The 22,047-nt window shown below is 38.8% G+C and overlaps 1 protein-coding gene across 1 annotated transcript; it reads right to left on the reverse strand.

Annotated features, from left to right (window-relative positions):
* Positions 1-523: 523 nt before the first annotated feature.
* MPP4 (membrane palmitoylated protein 4) lies at positions 524-20,609 on the reverse strand. The gene is given in 22 exon segments (XM_027880132.1): positions 524-990; positions 1,823-1,957; positions 3,556-3,664; positions 4,466-4,559; positions 5,513-5,593; positions 6,371-6,541; positions 7,327-7,368; positions 8,751-8,765; positions 9,962-9,982; positions 10,735-10,773; positions 11,788-11,805; positions 12,583-12,647; positions 13,759-13,955; positions 14,404-14,475; positions 14,923-15,008; positions 16,155-16,236; positions 16,836-16,967; positions 17,532-17,612; positions 18,313-18,390; positions 19,287-19,408; positions 19,966-20,040; positions 20,043-20,609. Coding segments are annotated over 22 exon segments (2,076 nt in total). The 5' UTR covers positions 20,212-20,609; the 3' UTR covers positions 524-798.
* Positions 20,610-22,047: the final 1,438 nt, after the last annotated feature.

Below are 22,047 nucleotides of genomic sequence, written 5' to 3' on the forward strand. Positions count from 1 at the left end.
GTTGATTTTCCTCCAAGGTGAGGTAGGCCAATAGAATAGTAATCTATGTTCCTCAGGGAACATGACAGCTGTCGCGGGAGGTGAAGAGAGTGAGGAGCTTACTTGCCACAAGCACCCTTTGATGAGCAGAGTGTGCTACCATAGAGCAAACCAGTATGAGAAAGGGTTTCTGACTTCCCCTCTTTGCTAAGTCCAGGTTCTGTCAGTTTGTACTCACTGGAGTTGATGAAACAAAACAAAAGACATATTACATGTATTATGAAGGTAACTGTGGTTTCTGGAGAACTTAATGTTATGCCAACACCACTCCTACCTTAAAAGGTAAAAAGGACTAGCAGTAAACCACTACCTTCATAAATAACACTCTCTGCTCACAGACAGTAAGCTAAAAGAGCACACTCTGGACTGAATACTGACTGAATATTGTTTGTGAGAGTAAGGGCTTCCAGAATGTACAGGTATCACAGTACCTGATAAAAAGAAAGGACTTTTCTGAACCTATGTATAAGCAAATTACACAAATACATCCAACAAAATAGATTTTTCTTTATTCTTGTAATTGAGTGCTCACAGTATTTCCTTTTTTTTTCTTTTGTACAAAAGTGGATGCAACTTTAACATAAAAAGCTCAAGAGCTACACAGAATGTAGTATGATTATATCTCCTGTAGCAGCTTCTTTCCTAATCCTCTTCCAAATCCCTTACATACAAAGATAAATTCTTGCAATCCTGACATTAGGATTATTCTTGAAGTAAAACATAAGCTGTAATCTTTCTGAAGCTGCCTCCTGCTCAGAATTAGGGCTGAGTGTCTGAGCATATCCATGTTGCAGGGACCCACTGGGGCTCATCCTGTGCACGATGTACTGCAGACAGCAGCTGTGCAGATGCGTCTTGTAAATTGTCATTCACAATCACTTGATCAAAGAACTGACCGAACTGAGCTTCCATTTTCTTAGCCGATTCTTCCATCTCCTGTAAATCTTCTTCCTGTGAGACAGAGTAAGTCTATAAAACTTAAAAAAATTGCATAGAGAAACATACCTGCACAGCACCTCCAAAGCTCTTGGGTCCCATAAACAAGAGGTGAATAGATCAGTCTACTTTATTTCAGCAGAGAATGTCAGGGACTGGAAGGCAAATCCACTAACACTTGTGTTCTGATCCAGATTTTATTTTATTTCTCCAGTGTTTATGTTTCTTTCTGTCATAGCCATTATGATTCATTTCCATATAGTTATGGACTGTGGTCTTCAAAATGTTAAGATGTTAAACTTGACTATGATTTGCATGGGAGCAATTGTGGCAAAGCACTATATCATTCTAAATATGCATTTCCTACAAGCCAGATTTGTGTTTTATCTATAGAACTAAGTATAGAATTGATACGGATACTGCCATTAAGCATATGTGAAATAATAATACATTCTTATAAATATGTGGAAAAATAGTTTACTGAACTATATATGAATGAAGTGCATTCCAGGTATTTCAGTGCAAAGAGTAAATGTATGTGTTGACTCAAATACTGACACAAGGCAGTTAATTAAAACAAAAATACGCAAAATACCTTCTCCTTTAAAGACATTTTGAAGCAAAATGCCTCAGCCCCCTAGATACAAATTACAACCCTTATGCTTCAAAGCAAATCTGGAGGGGGAAAAAGATCCTAACCAAATGAGACAAGAATAATTAGATTTGATCCTAAAGACACAATAATCTTTTTTTAAGAGTTAACACTGTAGGACAGTAGAATGCATTATGTTCTAAACACAGAGTCTCAGATTAATAAACTCAGTTCTCTTTTATTCCCAAATCTCACCTTGAACTTCATGTTCACGTAATAGTCCGTAATGATCCTGGCGTTTTTACGGGTCTGCCTCATGCAGCTTATGCTGGGTGGCTTGATGAATATAATGTAGGGCTTTAACTCATGAGTCCGGGCTAATTGTATGCCCTACAAATGAAGAGTAAAAGGAAGTTTAAGTATTTCAAGTGGATTCATCCCACTTTTGCTCCCATAAAAAGCCAGTTGTTACAACATGCTGTCATCTCCAGACCTAGGAGGTATCTTTGTCAGGAACACCTACTCAAAAATGGCGTCACTGACAATCCCTGGACCAGATATTGTTAACCAACTGTACCATACAAGGATCATTTAACTCTGCTTGGTAACCTTATTAGGAGATGCTTTCAACATCAGTGAATGACAGAACAGTGTCATTAACAGATCTCTACAATCAACCACATAAAAGATGCACTTGAAACCTGTGCTTTTTTAACTGTTGGGGAGCTACCTTTAGAACAAGTACACCTTTATTGTTCTATATTGGAAGAAAGTATCCTGCTTTCTCTAATCATTGTGCTATGTAACATTCCCTAATGCTAATAAGCATTTTCAAATTCCTGCAGAGCAGTAGAGAGAACTAGAAAAAAAAAAAAAATCATAGCATGTAAAGCTGGTCAAGCCACTAGATTTAAAATCAAGTATGCAACTCAGCAGTAATTCTCTTAACTCACTGCTGTTTCTTCATACCCTTCCCAAAACTTGTCCTTTAAATTCACACCCTAAAAAACTGATAGCGGCACATCTGTTCAAGTGGCAAGATTACACACCCCACCATCCAACACATCTCTTTCTCCCTTTTGCTTAAAAATGTAACAGAAGAAACCCAAGGAGATTTTTAGATCTGAAGACTGAGGTGTGACCTGATCTGCCTCTTACAGCGGTTTGAGTTTTGGAGCAGTACCCCCACAGGTCATGTAACTTAACATCTATTTTAAGCAGCACAAACCACTGCTAACCTAAAGCTCCAACACACTGACTCTGTGTAATTAGAGGGAAATATCCAAGTTTACTGAGATATGGTGTCTCTCTTTATATTTGGTTAGAAAATATGTTGAAACACCATAACCCAAATAGCTCCCAAGTACTAAATATACAAGTAATTCAGAGAAGCTTGGCAAGATTTTTCTGGACACAGCTCTAAGTACCTTAAATATGTTCCAGCCCAGGCTTTTATTACCCTTATCTTCATCAGCAAATTCAATGCAAAGACAGAAGGGAAAAAAATGTGAATAGCGTCTAAGTGAAGGAGTAGCTTGCTCTTAGCTGTTACTTCTGAAGAGAAAAAGAAGCACACTATAATGCCCTGCTTATGCTTGATTACTTTAATAGTTACTGCTTTTACCAGAAGGTATTCAGAGATTGGTGACAGAAGGAGAGAATTCTCAACTAACAGGGCTTGGAGGAGGAGGAAATCTCATGCAAAAATCTTCACATGAAAAAATAATCTTTACTTTAAGGAAGCATGAAAACTCATTTCTATACCATCCAAACTGGCCATGCAGCTTGCTGGCCTGAAAACAAATGAACTGTCTGGACATACTTGTCACTGTAGTACCACCCCCCACTAAGACCTATGCAAAGAATAATTTATTATGAATAGGCACCATGAGGTAAAGCAAAAAACAAGCAACACCATTCCAATAGCTCAAGAATGTAGAGAAAATTATTTTTCCTTCCAGAAGATTCCCTGCCCCTTTCCCACTCACCTGTGGTTCTAAATCTATGACACAGATCTTCCCTTCCTCCAGGACTGTTCGCACGGCATCGATACTGGTACCATACAGGTACCCTTTGTATTCCCCATACTCCAGCATTCTGTAACGGGTGACAGAGAAGGACAATGAAAGAGCATTTGAGACTCAAAAAGGTTCCATTTAAAGGTGAAATCTTCAAATGTAATCCAGTGATCAGGACTGAATGGTCATAAAACATAGTGAACACTGATGAACGACCTTCACCTTTGCTCTCCCCAGCTATGCTGGATACAAAATCAAAACCACTACAATTCAACATCTCCAAATCATGCATTTTTTACTCATCATGTCGTTACAGATTTTGTATTTAGAGGTTGTGATTTTAATGATGCTTGTCAACTACATACTACAAATAACTTCATAAATCCAAGATCTCGAAACACTTGGCACAGCTCAATGACTGTAGCTTTTGGTGCTGAGCTGGTCTGTCTTAGAGAGATTATTTATGTACAGAAAGGAGCAGACAGCTTTTTAATGTTTAGCCCTTACAGTTCAGCTGCTTACATGTCATCACTGCAGAGATCCTGCAACAGAGTTGTAGGTCAGGAACAGGTTTGACTCACTGCTCAATTTTCAAAACAGTCTGGTTTCCAGGAGAGTTAACTCATAACTTAGACATCTAATGAGCTCAAGACTAGAGATCCCACTTTCTTTTAGAAGGATTCTGAGATTAAGTGTGGAGGAACCATTTGCAACTGCTCAAACACAGTCTTTGAAGTGACTGTCTCAAGTAGTTTGACCCAAATTTACACCAAACATTCATAGTAAGTGTGGAGGAGCCCAGACGTGGGACCAGAATACAAAACTGTGTCTTCTTGGATCATGTTAAGTAATAGAAATGTGATTCATCTCTCCTTCTCACCTGTGGCTGTACACCATGTTTTCAAAAGTTTCCTTGGATACGTAGTGATATTCACGACCGTTCATTTCATAACTTTTCTGAACACGAGTGGTGTCTGAAAGGAGATACACACACAAAAAAATCAGCTGAAACTGAATTATTGTAATTTTATAAATGAAAATGAGAACTTCATAGAGGACTATAAATCAGTATTTTCCTAAATAATAACATGAGTTATTTCCATTTGTTAATCCAGAGAAAAAGCCCTGTCTACTCTAATAGTTTCCCAGTGGCAGGGCCTTGAAAGTTATCAATGCACAACTGTATTTCTTGGAATGGAAGGAGAGTACTTTAATCCAAATAGCTGACTCAAACCAACTGCTTTGGAACTAGTAGCACAACTATTTTTACTCCTCTGAGGTAAAATTAATTAAAGGTCATTCAGAAAAATCCCACAAGCTTTCCCAACTCGCACCTTCCCTATATCTAGGACCTTAAGCACAAAAGAAGTCCGGATTTTTCAACTAGCTTCAGCTCCATAATTCCCTGTTTGGTTATCTAATTCACAAGAACCAACTAAGCACAGGTAGAAACAATTTCAGTTGTTACGTCAGAAATTAAGCTGCATAAGTCTCATCTGAGACTAGAAGGCTAATAAGGAAAGCTGCAAAGCCTATTAAGCACCAGCTTCTGTTGCCTTCATTCTCATATCTGATCACTTAAACACTATGAACTTACAGTATCCCCAAGAAACATTTTTATTTTAAGTCTAGGAAAAGTAAACATCAAGATTAAACAAAATCATGTAGATAACATTTACCTACATAAAACTTCCAAGGGTTTCAGGAGTTGGGACTTGAAAATACCTTTGTTTGATTTGCCACAATGAGATAGATCATATTTTAAGTTAATCCTTATGAAAGCAAACAACACTGGCTTTCAATGGAGATGAAGAAACAGCCATAAAGCAAAGAGTGTGTGAATGCACAAAGGCAAGAGGGATTTATTTGGCACTTCCTAATTATGTTTGAAGGAGATAGTGGGGGAAGGAGGAAAAACACAACATACGAGGTATGGCACTTTGAAACTCTCGTGGGTTACTGGTGATGAGCCTTCGCCTTAGTTCATTCACACCAACTCCTGGGGGACCTGAAGAGTTGGAAAAGCAACTAATATTACCAACAGGGTACAAATCACTTCCCAGCAATACAGCTGTACCCAGGAGGCACCTCAGCAATAGTATTTTAAAAGAAAAAAAAAATTATCCTATAATTTCAGACTTAGAAAGGACAGTGGATTTGCCTTTACCCAGTTTGCTTTATGAGCACCCTGGTACACTGAGGAACAGCAGCTTCCCTTCAGCCACTGTCATCAAAGTCCACTTGGGAGCTTGCAGCCCACTTAATACAGTATTTCCTATAGCAAGCATTATTAAAGGCATCTTTAACTTTCCATGCAGTCCATGACTGGGATTGTTCTAGTCTGGAGTTAAATTTCAAACACTCTTCTTACTGTTGTCATATCTATGCACTTAACACTGGTTGTAGAAATGCCTCCACATAAAAATGTTTTCTAATAAGTTACAAATGGCTTCTCATCTTTTTCAGTCCCAACTGAATATAAAACTGAACCGCTTCCCTATTAAACTCCAATCATAACTGTACAGCTTCTTCTAAGGACTTTATTATTATTATTATTTTAAACACTCATTATCTCAAGCAAAGAAGATGATACTTACATAGAATCTTCAAACAAATAATGGGGTCAAATTACAATGATTCTTGAAGTGTTGCTCTGAGAGCTACCTGCACAGTCAGCAACTGCTGCAATCAGCTGCAGGAAACCCCAGCTGTCAGATCAGGACTGTTTGCTCCCCTCTGGCACAAGGTGTGACCTTGTGGCCCGAGAAGGTGCCGAACCCCTTACCCACGAGTATGATGAGCCTGTTGCGGTCCGTTGGGTGCCGCTGGTACCTGACCACCTCCTCGTAGGGAGCTGCAAAGGAGCTGCAGCAGCTGCTGGGGCACCGCGTGTAACACGACTGCTGGTTGGCCCGGGCTTTCCTGCGGCACAGACGCAGACTCCTGCGGAAACCAGCTGTGAGGGCAAACACATCAGGACTGGAAAACACACCCCAGATGCAGGCAACTAGTTCTGTACCTTGAGGGGTCTCTTCCTAAGCCACAAACAGAGTACTCCTTGTGAGCTTTTTGCAAGGTGAATGGTAGTGAGTATCATTGCTGCGTTTGCTCTGACAGGTTGAGAGAATGGCTGAGCATTAAATGACAGCTAAAGAGTAGGCAAAAGTCACCTGAAAATCAGACCAGAATTAAAGACCACCAAAAGATCCTCAAAACAAGCCGAAGGAGAAGTCTCTGACTACATGAAGCATCCCTAAGGAACAGGCCAACTCTTTTTATAGTGTGTCTGGTTCGTTCCCATGAAGCAAATTGGGAACATTTGCTCCAGCCTCCAGAATGTGTATTTTAAAGGTCACTAAGGTTTAGTATCAGGGAGAGGTTTGTGGCCCCAATTTACCATCCAACTCTGAAAACTTCTCATAGAGGTCTGCTTTTCTATCGAGAGCCCTCATGATTATTCTCAACGGATGACAGAAAACACTATGCAAAATTAATCATGAAGTCAAATTTAAATAACAATGGTCAAGTCTTGGTAGAAACCTAACAGGAAGGCAGATGTAAGTGGAGAGAATTAGCATTATTAGGAGGAAAGAGACTTCAAGTTTGGAAAACAGAGTAAGCAGAATTCCATTTAGTAAGTCTTTAGGTGATATAAAGAACAAAGCATTTTATTTAATCTCAGACAAGCACTTAATCTAGATCAAGTCTCAATTATCTTACTTATCTTTAGTCACTGCATACCAATAAAGACTCGTTGACCAAATTCACCAAATTCTTCCTCTTCTAGAATGCAAAGAACAAATACTCATGAAATAAAAAGCAACAGTGAAGGCTTATAAATTAGATGGATAACAATTATTGCTGATTCCAAAGGAAAAAAAGAGTTTCAGTAAACATAGGGAAATATCATGCCTAATATAATTTTTAAAAAGCACAATATTCCATAATACAAAATATTAGAATATTTCACATGACCAATGACCAATTCAAAGGGCCCATGTTTCTGTAAGAGAAAAAATAAACTTACAAAGTCGTGGTACTTTCTTATTTAGATTTGAAACTCACCATTTTACATGTTTCATTCCTAAGGTAACTAGATGCCAGACAATTGTTTGAAATTGAAATTGGTGACAAAACCTTCACCTACTTTAAGCTTTTCAGGTGAAACATGGCTTACAAGAATTCTTTAGTAAAAACAATAACCAACAAGTCATTACCTCAAAATCAGAAACTAAAAAATTATAACTAACTTTCTGCCCAATAGCATGTTTGGAAAATGCAACTTGCATCTGTGCTCCAACATGTCAGCCTAATCTGCTTCCTCTGAGGCTTTTTGTCCTCATTCTCATGCTGTTCCTCATGAAGGCTTTACTATTCAGGTGAGACTTCTAAAATTCTGCATGCGTTTTTTTTAAATTAAATCTCTTCTATAAGGCTCAAAAATACCAATTTCCCAATAGATCAATACTCTAAAAATTTAGAAACTGTTTTAGAAAGATGATTTGAAAACGTATAAGCAAGGAAGAAAAAATGGTGTCAGTGTTCAGCTTTTTCTTCCAAAAGGACTCCTAATTTCCCCCTAATCCTGCATGTAGTTATTCACATGGTGTATTCCCTTTATTTAGGCCTCATTAAAGCAAGAATGAGATACAGAAGACATAGGCATGTCTTTAAAAGCAGTAAATGCTTTTAGCATTAGAGTCTTTGATTTACAGTTCTTATAAGCATGCAAGTATTGAAACCAAATTAGATGGATATTAGTTATCTTTCACATCTATGCACTCTTCACTACTTGTACCTCTACAATACAGTTTTATTCCTCCATTTCTACATGGCCTAAAAATTTGTTTATGACTGTAGAAAAAAATTACTTGGCACAAAACTGCTCCTTCAGGGCAATGTTCAGAGTACTGTTCAGCTGACATATGCCCATATCATTTCTATCTTCGGGTCTCTTGAGCCAGCATTCAAATATTTTTATGTATTTCTGCTTTATCTACACTCTGTTCTATGGTATTGGAGTGCAGTGTGGAATCCTACAGGGAACAAGCAACTCAGCTACTGGCTATTGCAAGAAGAGTGGTAGTTCCTGGTAAAGCAATAAACACAGATAAATTCTATCAGATTACTGTTTACAGGAGACAGGGATAAAAAAGTTATGTTACCTTCTTTAAGCTCCTCTGCACATTCAGATAGAGACAGACATAAAACAATTAGTTTTGAGAAGACAGTCTATACTATGATTTTTTTAAAAATCCAACCAGTGTTGCCCAATGCATTTAGGGAATGTAGAAAACAGGTAGTGCAGACTTTAAATCTAAAATATGCCTCTTTCAGCGTGAAGTCTTAATTCTCAAAGTATGAGAGACTCAACTGCAGCATCTGTGTCAGTACTGTACTGCAAAATACATCTACAACTACTGGTTAAAATCTAGAATAGCAAATATTTGCACCTTTATTCCTCTGACTGTCTGGATGCAGCAGAGAGCTGACTCAGCACTGAGCAGTGAATAGGATTTGCTACAGTAATCCCCAAGTGCAGCAATCAGAAACATCCTAGCCTGGAAACAAAAGACTGCCCTGGAGACCTGCTGGTTCTGCCCTAAAAGCTTTGAGCATTGCTTGAGAGGTGGAGGAGAACAAACCACCTCCGATAAGAGAAGAAGAAGCAACTGGCAAGTAGGGAAGAGCAAGCATAAGGTCGAATGACATTTTCTCCACAAGATTACCAAATATTTCAAATGAGGAGTTTGGCAGTAGAGTTCTTTTAGTGGAAAAATGATTTATTGCAGAAGACATAAGTTTTGCAGAATTCTGAATGTACTGTAAATAGGTAGCTGTTTCCTAAATTTAAAAAAAAAAAAAAAAATCCCATATTGGCTTGGTTTTATCTTTTAGACATAAATAATTAATTTTATAAGCATTTTCTTTCCCTGTGTGCCATCCATGGACACAACCAGGAAGCCGGAACAGCTTTCCTCTTTACCACGTCAGCTCTTAGAGGCAGTGGGGATTCAGGCCTCCATATTACCATGAAATAATCCAATTATCCACTGACATCAGTGCACACAGCTTGCACGGGTATAACCGAGCAGGATTTGATGACCAGACCTGGTGCTGAGGCACGAGAAGAGACACTCACGCTTGTGGCATAACAGGACAAAAACCTTACTGCTAAGGGAATCGGAAAACAAGAGGAAGACTTCAGGCAACAGGATTTCATGTAACAGCTTTTCAAGCAAGAACACCTTCTGAAGCTAAAATGACACCTTGGTTTTTGTCATCTGCTTGTTTTTGAGACGCTTGTACATCTCTGGCCACCCTTCTCTCAGCAGAACAATAGCAAGGGATTAAGAGTTAGGTCAGAGGAACTCACCTGACTCAAATGTTTCTTCATCTTGTTTAGTAATCCAGACAGCAAAGGTGTTAAAACAAATTCAAAATTTAATTATTTTCCTTCCAAATAATTTCAGAATCAGAGATCAGTTTTCCAGTTCCTATCTGTCTGTCTCACACATACTTTCCTCAGATCCATCTACTCTGCGGTGGCAAAATACAGCTCACCATACCCAAATTAATTGCTTCATCTCTTCCCACCCAGTCCTACAGGATCACATCCCTCCAGGAGAGCTTTCTGAATTACCTTGGGAGAAAGAAGAATAAGCTGTGCTGCTTTAGGGGGAAACTCCAGCTAACAGTTTTCACAAGTAGTATTCACATCTGAAAACCTATTCCTGCCCAGTGCCTAAAACCCCATTCTCCTGAGATCAGTTTCTTGACAATGACTTGTGTGGGTTCTCCAAGATTACAATAATCCATGGCATTAAATATACAATAGGCAAAAAATGATGATAACATAACACCACAGTGCAAAACCTGCATCAAGGAGGTTGGATCTCATTCAAGCAGGGATTTTTGCACTGGTCTTCTTTTCAGCACAATGCTTGACCATAAGTACTGCACACCTGAACTGCATATAGCTCATCTGAATGCACTAATACTGGGTGAGGATTCCAGGGTATGACAAATAGAATTTTCTATTATTAAGTTCACGAGGAGAATAAGTGGTTTTATCTGGGAAATAAAACAAGGCTTTTCACTAGCTACTTCCTGGAAGCAAATAAAATAATCTCAAGTGAATTCAGTTACCTGTTTCCACACACTTCTCGTCAATCTGCATGTCGTCCTCTACAGATCAACACAAGGGAAAAAAATTCATCTGAATAAGAAAAACACTGGGGAGGAAAAACAACCCTGCAGATCTTACAAGACTGAACTGAGACATCAGAAAGAAAATACGTGAAGCTCAGATCATCTTAGATTGAGACATCTTTAAGGATTTTAACTCTTAACTCCAATTTACTGATGTTCCTTGTCTTCAGGGAGCAAAAGGCTCTTCTTAAATGAGTGCTCTGAAGGACATGTGGTAGAGAGGCAAACATGCCTAATTTGAATTCTCCTCTTGAAATAATGAAAGGTTTAACATGGCTGTCAGTCTGTTTATACAGTAAATATCTATTTATTAAGTATTAACACGAGGGAATAGAATTTTTTGTCCTATAACTTTTAGAAGTCTATCTTCCCAAAAGGCTTTCCTTGAGTGTAGCTTAATGTTTGGTTGATTTTATTATTCCTTTTACAAGGAAGAAAAGGAAGAGGTGGATTCAGCTCCCTCTCAGTCCCCAGCCCACATCCATTCACGTCCCTGAGATGTGATCACATGAGCTCAGGATGCTGCACTGTTTGTGTGCTCTGTTCCTGTGCCCCTCCAGACAGGCCCAGTGGGAGCTGTTTTGCAGTTACAGGGCAATCATCAGTGTCTGTCAACCCCATCCTGCCCATGAGTATCCCTTAAAGAAATGCTCTCTCAGAGCTGCTCAGGAGAGAAAGAGGGAGAGGAAAAGAAAAAGAGGCAATGTTGCCTTTCTTTCCCCAAAGAACCCACCCAAACTGTCAGTTCCCTAACAGATAATGCACAGCTAAAGTTTCCATTTTAGGACAATGTAAGCATCTACCTTTCCAGGTGTAAAAAGGCTGAATTTCAATTATGTCAAGCACACAACATGCTAAGAACTTGGGTTTCTTTTGCTTGTATTTATCAAAATGCCTCATTTCTGACAAGTTTTTAAAAAGCCTTTAAAGCCATATTGCTACATTGGTTCCAGGTACAGAAATGCAGTGCTGTCCAGATTGATTTCCTACCTTCTTCCACAGTGCTTACTGCTCACAGCATATCCATTGAAGCAGTTAAAATGCAATAAAATTATGGTGAAAGAGAGATTCAGCTCTAACAAGCAAAGCAATCAGTGCAAGAAGAATCCTAGGGAATGAAACATACTCCCTCTGGGATTTATCACAGGAGAAAAATTTTGTACTTCCATAAAGAACCATAGAAGAAAATGGGAAGAGAGAAAACAGGAAGAACATTTTTTTTTTCTGGGAATAATTACATGTATACAGAAAGTTATAGCTGGTAGAGGTTATTATTTCTACTGGATTGTTACTGTGAATAAACCAAAGGGGAGTATAGCTTATCTCAGACCTCAAGAACAGAAGTTCCAGCTTTCTCTCAATAGCTTTGATGACAGAGAAACATTCTGAATATTGCTTTGTGCTTTTCAGTGCAGAACTAGAAAGCCAGGATGCTACAATTGTCACCTCAAGACTTATTTACACTCAGTTATCCTAGAGAGAACTGGCTCTCCTGCTGAGCTCCTACACCTTACAGACTTTAACTAAGTTCAGTTCACAGCTTCTCTCATAGTGAGATCCCAAGTACACTGGAAACAGCCACCTCCACCACCAATATTCCAGGTACAATTATCATTAAGGATTTGTTTCTCTGGAGATAGTTAACACACTTCTGAGGTTACAATATCGCTCCAGAAACATCATCTTTGGATCAAACTGAATTGTATGAGCTTTTATTTCAGTATCCCTGAAACAAAGACAAGATCTTTCTTTCCTACTGTACCATTCAAGTAACTTTTCACTCACACATTGATGATTTGAGACAGAGATGGGGCTGGAAGGGCTGAGACCACCAGAATTCTCGCTGCTTCCTACATAAAAATAAATTTATCACAGTTAAAGAAACAAAACAGACCACAAGCACATTATGCTCTAGTCAGATTCTCTGCTTACATATAAGATGAATCAGTACTGAACTGAGAAAGGACAACAAGAACTGAAACATTACCAATGTTTTAGCCCACTGCAGAGTCCTAAAAGAAAGCAACATGCTACCAGAACTAGTGAAAGGCGATTCCCAAATCAGCAGCCCAGAAGTATTTAGAATTTACATGAAAGGACAGCAATATAAGCCATACTGTGGCACAGATACCGGGAAGTAGAAGACTGTGCTACAGGCAGGGGTAGTAGGACTTCTGCCTCAGTTACTACAGAGCCTCCTGCTTGCAGCCTGAATCAAACCCAGTTTGATTTCAACTTTCACTACACAGACCACAGGCAGGGTTATTAGAGTACAAAGTGGAGCTTATCATCTACAATTGCACAGCCCTATGTTATCCTGGGGCTGACACACACACAGGACATGTGGTTACAGGATCAAATTGAGAAGTGTGCTACAGCAGTTTAGAACTCCAATTCTGAAAGTGTGTAGTGTAAAAAGAATGGGCTATTTATGCAGAAAATAATAGGCAAGAGATCCTTGTTCTTCCTTGAGCATTTTGGGGTTTTTTTCCTCTCTCCTTTCTTTTAATCAGGTCTACTTGGTTGTGACTAAAGCTGAAGAGGTCACTCATGCATCACAGGAAATCTTTTTAAAAAATACTTTACTTTTAGTATCCCTCTCTTCCCCCTGTCATTTTTTTTTTTAAATAGGTGATGGTCCTTAATAGTCCCTTCATTTCCACAAATCTTTCAGCTGCTACACTCCCCTAGATGTCTTAGCAACTAGCACAGACACTAGACAAGTGCTGCCAACTTCTTAGGTGGCAATTTAAGATGATGCAGGTGCTTTCAAAAGCTTGTTGTCACATAGATGCTCTTAAGGGAAGGAGAGCAAGAAGCTGGAGAACAGAAAGAAGAAAGATGTTTGTCAGATGTCCCTCTGAATCACACTGCTATAAAACATGGGAAAATTTAAATTACAAAGTATGAATAACTGGCTAATTTTTTAACTAGAAATCAGGAAAATTGTGAATTCTTTACCTCTTCAGAAGATGATTTGAGGGTATGAGTCCAGCACAGGCACTGAGATCTGAAACTTTCCTAGCCTGCCACCAGAGAGCATCATTCTGATCCACAATCTGGAGTATTTCACCTTTCTTAAAAGGCAAACCTGCATCAGCACATGGTATGGCAGGATCTTGCAAGGGCCAGTAATCTGCCATTGCTCGGACGTAAAGCTGGTAAACAAAATATACAAGAGTAAGTGGAAGACAGGATAGAACAGATGCAACATGAGCTTTACAATCACAGGGTCAGATTTTGCTGCAGCTTAAACTCAATTAATGATGAAGTCAAGTTTTAAAAAACAGATCAAGCCCCAAACCCTATCTGTTCATTAAGGAAGGAAAAAACAATTCATCTCATACATTATGAAAAGAATTGACCCTCAACCTGTAGATCACTCTGAAAATGCCTCATTACACAACTACATTTCCACTTCCTGCCTTTACTGCTTCAGCAACAACATAGTGATGTCAGCTGAGAGGTGGCCATAAAGGCAAGGTAACACTCTAAGGACTGCAATAAAGTTCTAGGCAACATCATTTCTTTGTGTCACACAATTAGGCATTATTGCAGTAACCATTTGCAGTAACAATCTGGAAAAAGAAGAAGAATGTTTCTTACTGTTGTTTGGTTGCTGACAGGCCGATCAGAAACTGGAATTAATTTGAACATAATTGTCCCCTGAGACAGGGCCTAAGTGATTAGAAAAGAATTAAAATATGGTAGGTATTCAACATAAATTATTAAAAACTGGCAGCTTAACACAACATGGCTTTGAGGTTACAATAATGTCTGTATTACAGATAGAATTTAGGTAGAGTCAATGTATCAATGCTATATTTTTTCCAAAACAAACTCAAGAATGAAATCTCAAAGTTTTGCTAAATCTTTTTAATTCAATGTTTCATTATAAGTATATATAATTTCAGCATTAATTCATACCAAATCTTTCTACTGAAATCTTGTTTAAATTAGCAGCAGGGTCTGGTTAGACAAGTGATGTAAGGAAACAGTAAGGAAACAATCTAAATTTTCTGTTAAAGCTTTCAGACTTTCTCCTGAAAGAGAGTGTGTAAAAGAGAGAGCATACAGATAACCTTAAGGTACAAAGTAGAAAAATATTTTAAAAATATTAAATACCAGAATATTAATAACTTGCTCAGGCTCAAGTCCCTCAACGGGAACTCCATTTACTTCCACCAGTTTGTCTCCAGCGTACAGCAACCCTACAGTGAGAGCAAACATGAAAACAGCAGCAGTCCCATCACAGCACGGATTATCCTGGGTAGGGAAGGCAGGGTCACACAGATCTCCCACAGCTTGGAAAGCCAGCATCTAAAGTTTCCATACACCAGGTGTGCAGGAAGGCATTTTGGATTTAAGCTGCATTGCCCCTGGAGGGGATTGCAGACTTCTGTGGGTCACAAGAAGCTTCTGCATGATTCAATTTTCTTATTTCCTCCCACCCCCATTATACAACATCTTTACATTCTGGTAATGATTTGCCTTAAAAGTAGCATTAACATTTTAATATGGCTTCATTTCCCAAAGTAACCTCTGAACCTATTCTAGCTCAACCCATCATAGTAATAGACCGTGACACTTGGAATCAGACCCTCAAAAACTCCATGTATAGTGTGAGGTCTTGAGAATCCTCTCTGTCCTTTACACTAAAATCTTCACAACATTGTTTTCTTTTCCATTTTCCTTTAACTCAGTTAAAACATTATGCAAACTCAGAACTTAATCAGCTATTTTAAACAAGCTGGGTTTTCTTCTCTGTACAAAGTCCAGAAAATACTAAAAGGAACGATTTTATAATGATTACAGTTGAATTTTACTTCTGATGTCTTACATTTTAATTACACTGCATTTCCTAAGGGACATGGAACACATTCAATTCCAGCATGACAAAGTAGTAACATTTCCAAGGAAACTCCTTGGAAGATTGCTTAGCACCTAATGCTGCCAAAGTGTTTAGTAGACTGGTGCCAAAAAGTATTACTACATACTCCTTAAAGCTCATTATCTTACAGAATCACAAGTGACTGATGTTTTCCATTTGTCCATTAGGGAACGTGCTGGTATTCATACTACATTGCAGTTTGGGATATCCAGATATTGGTGCCAAGAATAATTATTGGAAACTGGGTTTGTATCTCAACTCAGACTCAAACAGCACATTCATCTGAAAATTAATGAAGCTGCAATCAAATCACTGCAGTGTATCACTGTTTACAGAGCTGTCCAATGCACATGCCTTCTTGCTCTATAGTGGAACACTAATTGCAGAAGCTAAGCTGTTATCTTACTTCAAATATCTTATTTTTCAAATTCACTTTTATGTACCACTTATTTCAAATTCCACATACCACTTCTGTCTGCCAGGCCACCATGGATCACACGGGCAACCGTGATGTCCCCTGTTAGCTCATGGCGTTTAATGGTGGCACCCTGGCAAAAAGGAACAAAGAGAAAACACGCTCATCACTGAAGGACCCCACCGAGATTCCTTCCATATCACAAGTCTGATCTTCACAACAACAAAAAGGCACTGAAAGACACAGCTTTTTTTACCACAACTTCCATCACACTGAAATAACCTCACTGATAGATAAGATTTCTTACAGCCAATCTCAATATTACAGCTATCTTCTCCTAAAACACATTAGCTAAGCCAGACAGTGTTTGCTGCTTATGAGCACAAATGATTTCTAAAGGACTTTCAGAGTCTCTCCTCCCTTCATTTCTATCTTGGCCAAGGGAATAGCTCTAAATTCAGTTTGGTTTTATCCCATGTAATGAAAATGCATCTGCCAAATGTTCAAACCCCAAGCAGACAAGGCACTGGCCACCTGCACTGTGCAGGACTAAGATGGGCTCTTAAGGCCCTTTCCCAGATCAGCAATTCTTGCAGTTTTGTAAAAACTGGACAAGAGTGCACACAATCCCAGTGACATTCCTGGAAAGAAACCAGTGTGCATTGCATCTGATGCATTATCAATCCTTGTCTAAGTTAAAATAATTTGACAGATACCAGAAAGCTCCCTCACCAAAGGCTGGTTGTTCTTCACTAAGCAGACAATCCTCATAGCTTCTTCATTCTCAGGTATGTTGTCTGGCAGTGGTGGAAGGGTTGGTTCAAAATCTTTCTGGGCCACAGCATCATGAGCAGATAGCAATGCCTGTTACAAACAAAACCTAGCAAATCAACCAACCCATAACCAAAGGTCAGACAACAGCAGAGCTTTAAACAGTGACTGGTCAGAAAACAAAAATCAGTGAATAAGTTAATATGTCAACACAGATCCCTTGCACACAGTGATATTTTCTTTCTTCCACTTGGAAGATTAAACCACGAAATAAAGTTTTAGGAAAAGTTCCTCTCCATGCTTCTTCTGGAAAACTAAAGAAAAGATGAAACATTTCTGTTTGGAGCTCTAGGGTAAAGAATGCAGGCTTTGCAATTTCAAGAAAAATCTGGTTATACATGTTTGCATCAACTGCCCATAATTGAAAACTTTGTAAGAAACATCTTTCAAACACAGCCCTTCAATAAAACACAGCCCACTGCAGGTGCTTCAGATACACAGTCCACGTTTGATTTCACAACCAGGTTAATTTGTGATTTGTTAACTATGTCTCTTCTGGCTGCTTTGCCAGCTCTTGTGAACAGCTGCCCATCCATTTCCATTCCAAATGCCGACAGGTCTGTGAGCCAACTTTTCCTCTCCTTAGGCAGGACTTGCCTTGAAGTGTGGAGCGCGCAGGAGTCTCCTCAGCTCTTTGATCTCCCCGCATGGAGGGGCCTCGCGCAGTAACTCTGCCACCTGTAAACGTAAGAGAGAAAGCACAGAGATGGATTCTGGAGGACAATTAGCTTAGAAAGCTCTAACTGAAATTAGAGGAGTATGATATGGAGACAGGGTTAAGCCCCTCACATTCTATGACTCAGAGGATGTCCATACGGTTTGGTCTGGAACTGGACAATATGACCACAGCTGTGCAACACTCAGTCAGGATTAATTTGGGTCAGGCACAGTGCCATGTGCTCTAAATTAGTTTTTGCTCCTATCCCTCAACCAATTCCATCACTAGTCTCAATTTCTCTACTTAGTCATTCATTCTCCCACTAATTAAAAGATTAAGAACCTATCAGCTATAATGAGCAGAAAAATCTAAAAAAGCTTTTCAAAGGCCTCATGTCAGACTGCTTGATTGTAGCCCTAATACTGAACCACACAGTTACATGCAAATAAAAATACCTCATCAGTGGTTAAAACAAATACTGTGTGTTTCTTGCACTGGCCAGGACTCCTGTAGTCCAGTGAGCACAGCTGTACCCATTTCTCATGGCCCTCCCCCTTGACACAGTAAGGGTTGTTGAGTAATTTTAAAAATGTGCAAAGAGAGAATCTTTCAGCTTTATATCGTGAGACATCACCTGAGACACAGAACGTTTACCTGCAGCTAAGTAGATTCATTTGGCATGGGTAAGTAAAGCAATAAACTCTGTATACACAGTCTCACCTCACGATTCAATGCACGTGCCTGCAGCGTGACAGGAACTGGTCTTTTTCCAAGATAGTGCTGGAGGCATTCATAAATCTGTTGCAGGCCATGACAGACAAAATGCAATGACAACAATGATCTGTTCACATGATTTTATAGATACATGCACAACACACAATGGACAACATTGTATTCCTAGAAATTTCTCAGTCCAGCTGGAGCCAAAGAGCTTGCAATCTAAATCCTTAATGTCTAATGCATCTGGAATTGAGTCTAAAATTCACTGCCTTTCCATATTATCAACTAGCTAGCCAGTTATCCTGTAGTTTTGAATTTTCCAATAAGAAAAGCTGATTACACAGATCAATAGCCTGATAGTGTCAATTCTCTGATCCGTAGTGTGTTTCCTTCCTCTAGCTGCAGGCACAATTAACTAAGTAAATTTAACTTAAAACAAATTGCTGTATTTAAAGTGCCTTTACGGACATTCTTATCCACTACAAGTTTTTCTTCTTTAAAATTTATAAGATTTTAAAAGTCCTTGTTAGAGGAAAAGTAGAATTTGTACAGAATTTGTTTCAGAGATACAGTTCTGCTCAGGATAGAAACACCAGTCAACATAAAATCCTCAACTGCATCAGTGAAATGCAAAATAAAAGAAATATAATTTCACAAGCCCAAAAGTGGGATTCATAGCCATACAGAGATTTAAGAATAGAAAAGATCAACACTGTGTTCAGCCTATGTCTCTGTGCCCTGGCCTTAGTACAGACATGCAAGGTAGAAGAGTTTCAATATCCAAGACATTTCCTTTAGAGCAAAAGGGTTTTGGCCACCTTGACTACTGATATTAGGACTGACTTTGGGACTATCAGCACTTAGTGTAAATAAGCATTTCTTGTCCTGATATGGCAAAATAAATTAGCTATTCCCTAGAGCTTGTTCTCCTGTTCAAAGGTAACCTTTGCTTTCACAGCTCCATATTACTTTACCTTTAAAAGCGCTTGCAGCCAGCGGGATCTGAGCAGGTCATACAACATGCCAACGCCATTGACATCTCTCTTACAGAGCAAGCTGAGTTCTTGCAGCACTAGAGTCAGAACATGAGATACACCTGAGCCCAAGAAACAGAAAAGCGCAAGACACTTCAGTACAAAGTGAAGACCAACCAAAGCCAAACAGTGACCCAGGCCTTCAAAAAGCACCTTTCCTCAATTTACACTTCCCAAATGCACCAACATTTTCTGTCTGCTTTGCTTTTTTCCCTGCAATCAACTCTATTGCAAAAGAATTATTTTACTGTGTTATTAACCAGCAGGGTTAGGTCAATACTAACAAGTTACAACTGACCTGTGTGAAAAACACACAGGGAATCTCACATGCATCAGCCTGGGTTCAAGCTTGTACCTTCTACTGAGAAGAGGTAAACCAACAAAAAACTCTTGTCTTTCTTTATAAGCCAGAACCAAATGCCAGATATTCTCTTCTGATGTTCTCTTGAGTTAACTGCATAGCACCAATAAACACCAAGAATCATTCCAATTAAGTAATAACGCTTTAGTCACATTCACCTCTCACGTGACTCAGTGGAAGAAGAGTTACAGAGACCAAGGAATACAACTTTTTCAAAGAGAAAGAAAACTGGTAAAGAGACGCAAAAGTGATGAGTACCATTATCTTTACTGCAGACTGTTGGCACCTCCATCTTCTCCTTTATTCAAGGAGACTCCCCCCTCTTTGAACACGGCATCCACGCCACGAAGGTTTCACAAAGGGAGATGCTGAACTAGGGAGAAGAGCACACGTCAGAATCCTGTCAGGTATTTTAGATTGACAAGAAAGCAGAATTTCAAACAAGGGGAGGCAATAGTTGATATTTAAAGTGCACAATGGGTTGCAAGAATAAATTAAATACATGAGTCCCACCTGTAAGTTCAGCAGTGTTCACTGTGCAGACAGACGGACCTCACTGTAATGTGGCATTTTCTTTCCTTTAGGGAATTGTCATTTGCTTGCTTCATTAAGTCATCTAAAGTAGCAAGCTTTTTGGTACCTCGTCTGTTCTCCAGCTTTTTAAGTGCACTACCATGGAAAGTTTCAATTTTTTCCAAATACTTAAATCTTGTTTTATATCAATATAGCTTAGAAAATAACCATATTCAAGAACATACTACATTTAATTCCTCTTGTTATTGACAGAATATTAAAACTGAAAGAATATGGAGTTTCTACTGAATTTTCATTGAGCAAAGACATGCTTTTGAAAAAAGGGATCTCTGCCTCTAGCACTGTTGGAGTTTAGGGTCTTTGAAGGATTAGTTTTTCTCACAGTGAATTAAAACGCAAAAACCCACAAAACCAAATAAAAAAAAATCACACTCCTTGCCTTACCAGTATCATCATCTCTCTCAGGCAATTAATAATCACAGTTGCTACTTTTAGAGATGGAATCAAAGATGTTATTTGCTGATCTAAAGAAAGTGTCACTGTTTTCTTTCATTATAAAAAGCAGCATGTAACAACCTTTTCACACATAAAATATAAGCCTCCTAAAATTTCTTCCAAATTCCTTCCCTCCCTTAAAATTCTGGGACAACTTATCACTAATCTATAATGTTCCCTTAGACCAAAAATGGAAGGAAGTTCTGCTGTTCATAACAAACAACGCAGTGCAGGATTGCTACAGGAAATTCTCTGAACTCTTCTTCTGAAACAAGCCTGGAAATTCCCCAGGTAACACCACACGGAGCATTTATACCTCAGAGCATCCAGAATCTTCAGTACATCCCAGCTGACCTAACTTCAAATCACACTTGATACAAATTTATTGCCATGATTACCAGTATTGTGAGATTACTCTTAAAGAGTTAAACATTTCAAGTGGCCACTCAGGAGATGATTCAGACTACAAGTTAAACCAACTGTAACATCAGATACCTGAGCACTGCAGCCAATATTGAACCACAGTGTGGCACAGGGAATGCTTTCTCAAATTCTGTTAAATATACAGTAGTTTATCTCCTGGACTAGTAGAGTAAAAAGGCAGCCATTTTCCTCTAGATTGCTCTGTGGACAGAAAACAGCAAAGGTACAAGCAGGAAAAGTATTATCTTGATCTGCTTACAAAAGCAGAAGGCATTACTGTCACTTTTACTGCACGCAATACTTATTTTTAGAACATGCTTCCTCTCTCTCCTGTTAAATCATAAAACTGCTTTCAAAGAGCAGTGGAAATAAGGGAGGAAAAAAATCAGAAGTCAAGCATTTTATTGCTGAGTCTGGGCAATTCATTTCAAGATACTTCTACAGTGATACATCTATTGAAATTCTAATCCAAAGACTGCTTTTCAAATCATGATTACTTCTTTCAAAGACTCACAAAAATACAGTTTAATCTTCCCCAATACAACTGAGGTTTGAGCTGCAATGATTTAACATTTTTCAATGATCTGAGTTCTTTTCCTTTAAGAGTTTGCCTTCCCCTTTGTTAAGCTTAGTTGATCTGCCTAATGATGGATTTAACAAAGCAGGCCATATAAATCTAGTCATGAAAGCCTGTTTCTTAATCAGAGACAAATAACAGCATTTCTGGAGATGCTAAAACACTTCAGATTCTGCTGAAATACTAACACTATTGTTTCCCCTTTAAAATACTCAAGGAATAAATTTTTTTCCCCATAGAGCATTAGAGCTTCTGGCAAACTTGAGGGTCTTTATAAGTTTTAGACACAGTTTGTCTTGCAAGTTGACCTC

Source organism: Empidonax traillii, unplaced genomic scaffold (assembly GCF_003031625.1).
Source record: "Empidonax traillii isolate 1590-97213 ecotype Southwest subspecies unplaced genomic scaffold, ASM303162v1 scaffold65:size4453928, whole genome shotgun sequence".
In the NCBI taxonomy this organism is placed as follows: Eukaryota; Metazoa; Chordata; class Aves; order Passeriformes; family Tyrannidae; genus Empidonax; species Empidonax traillii.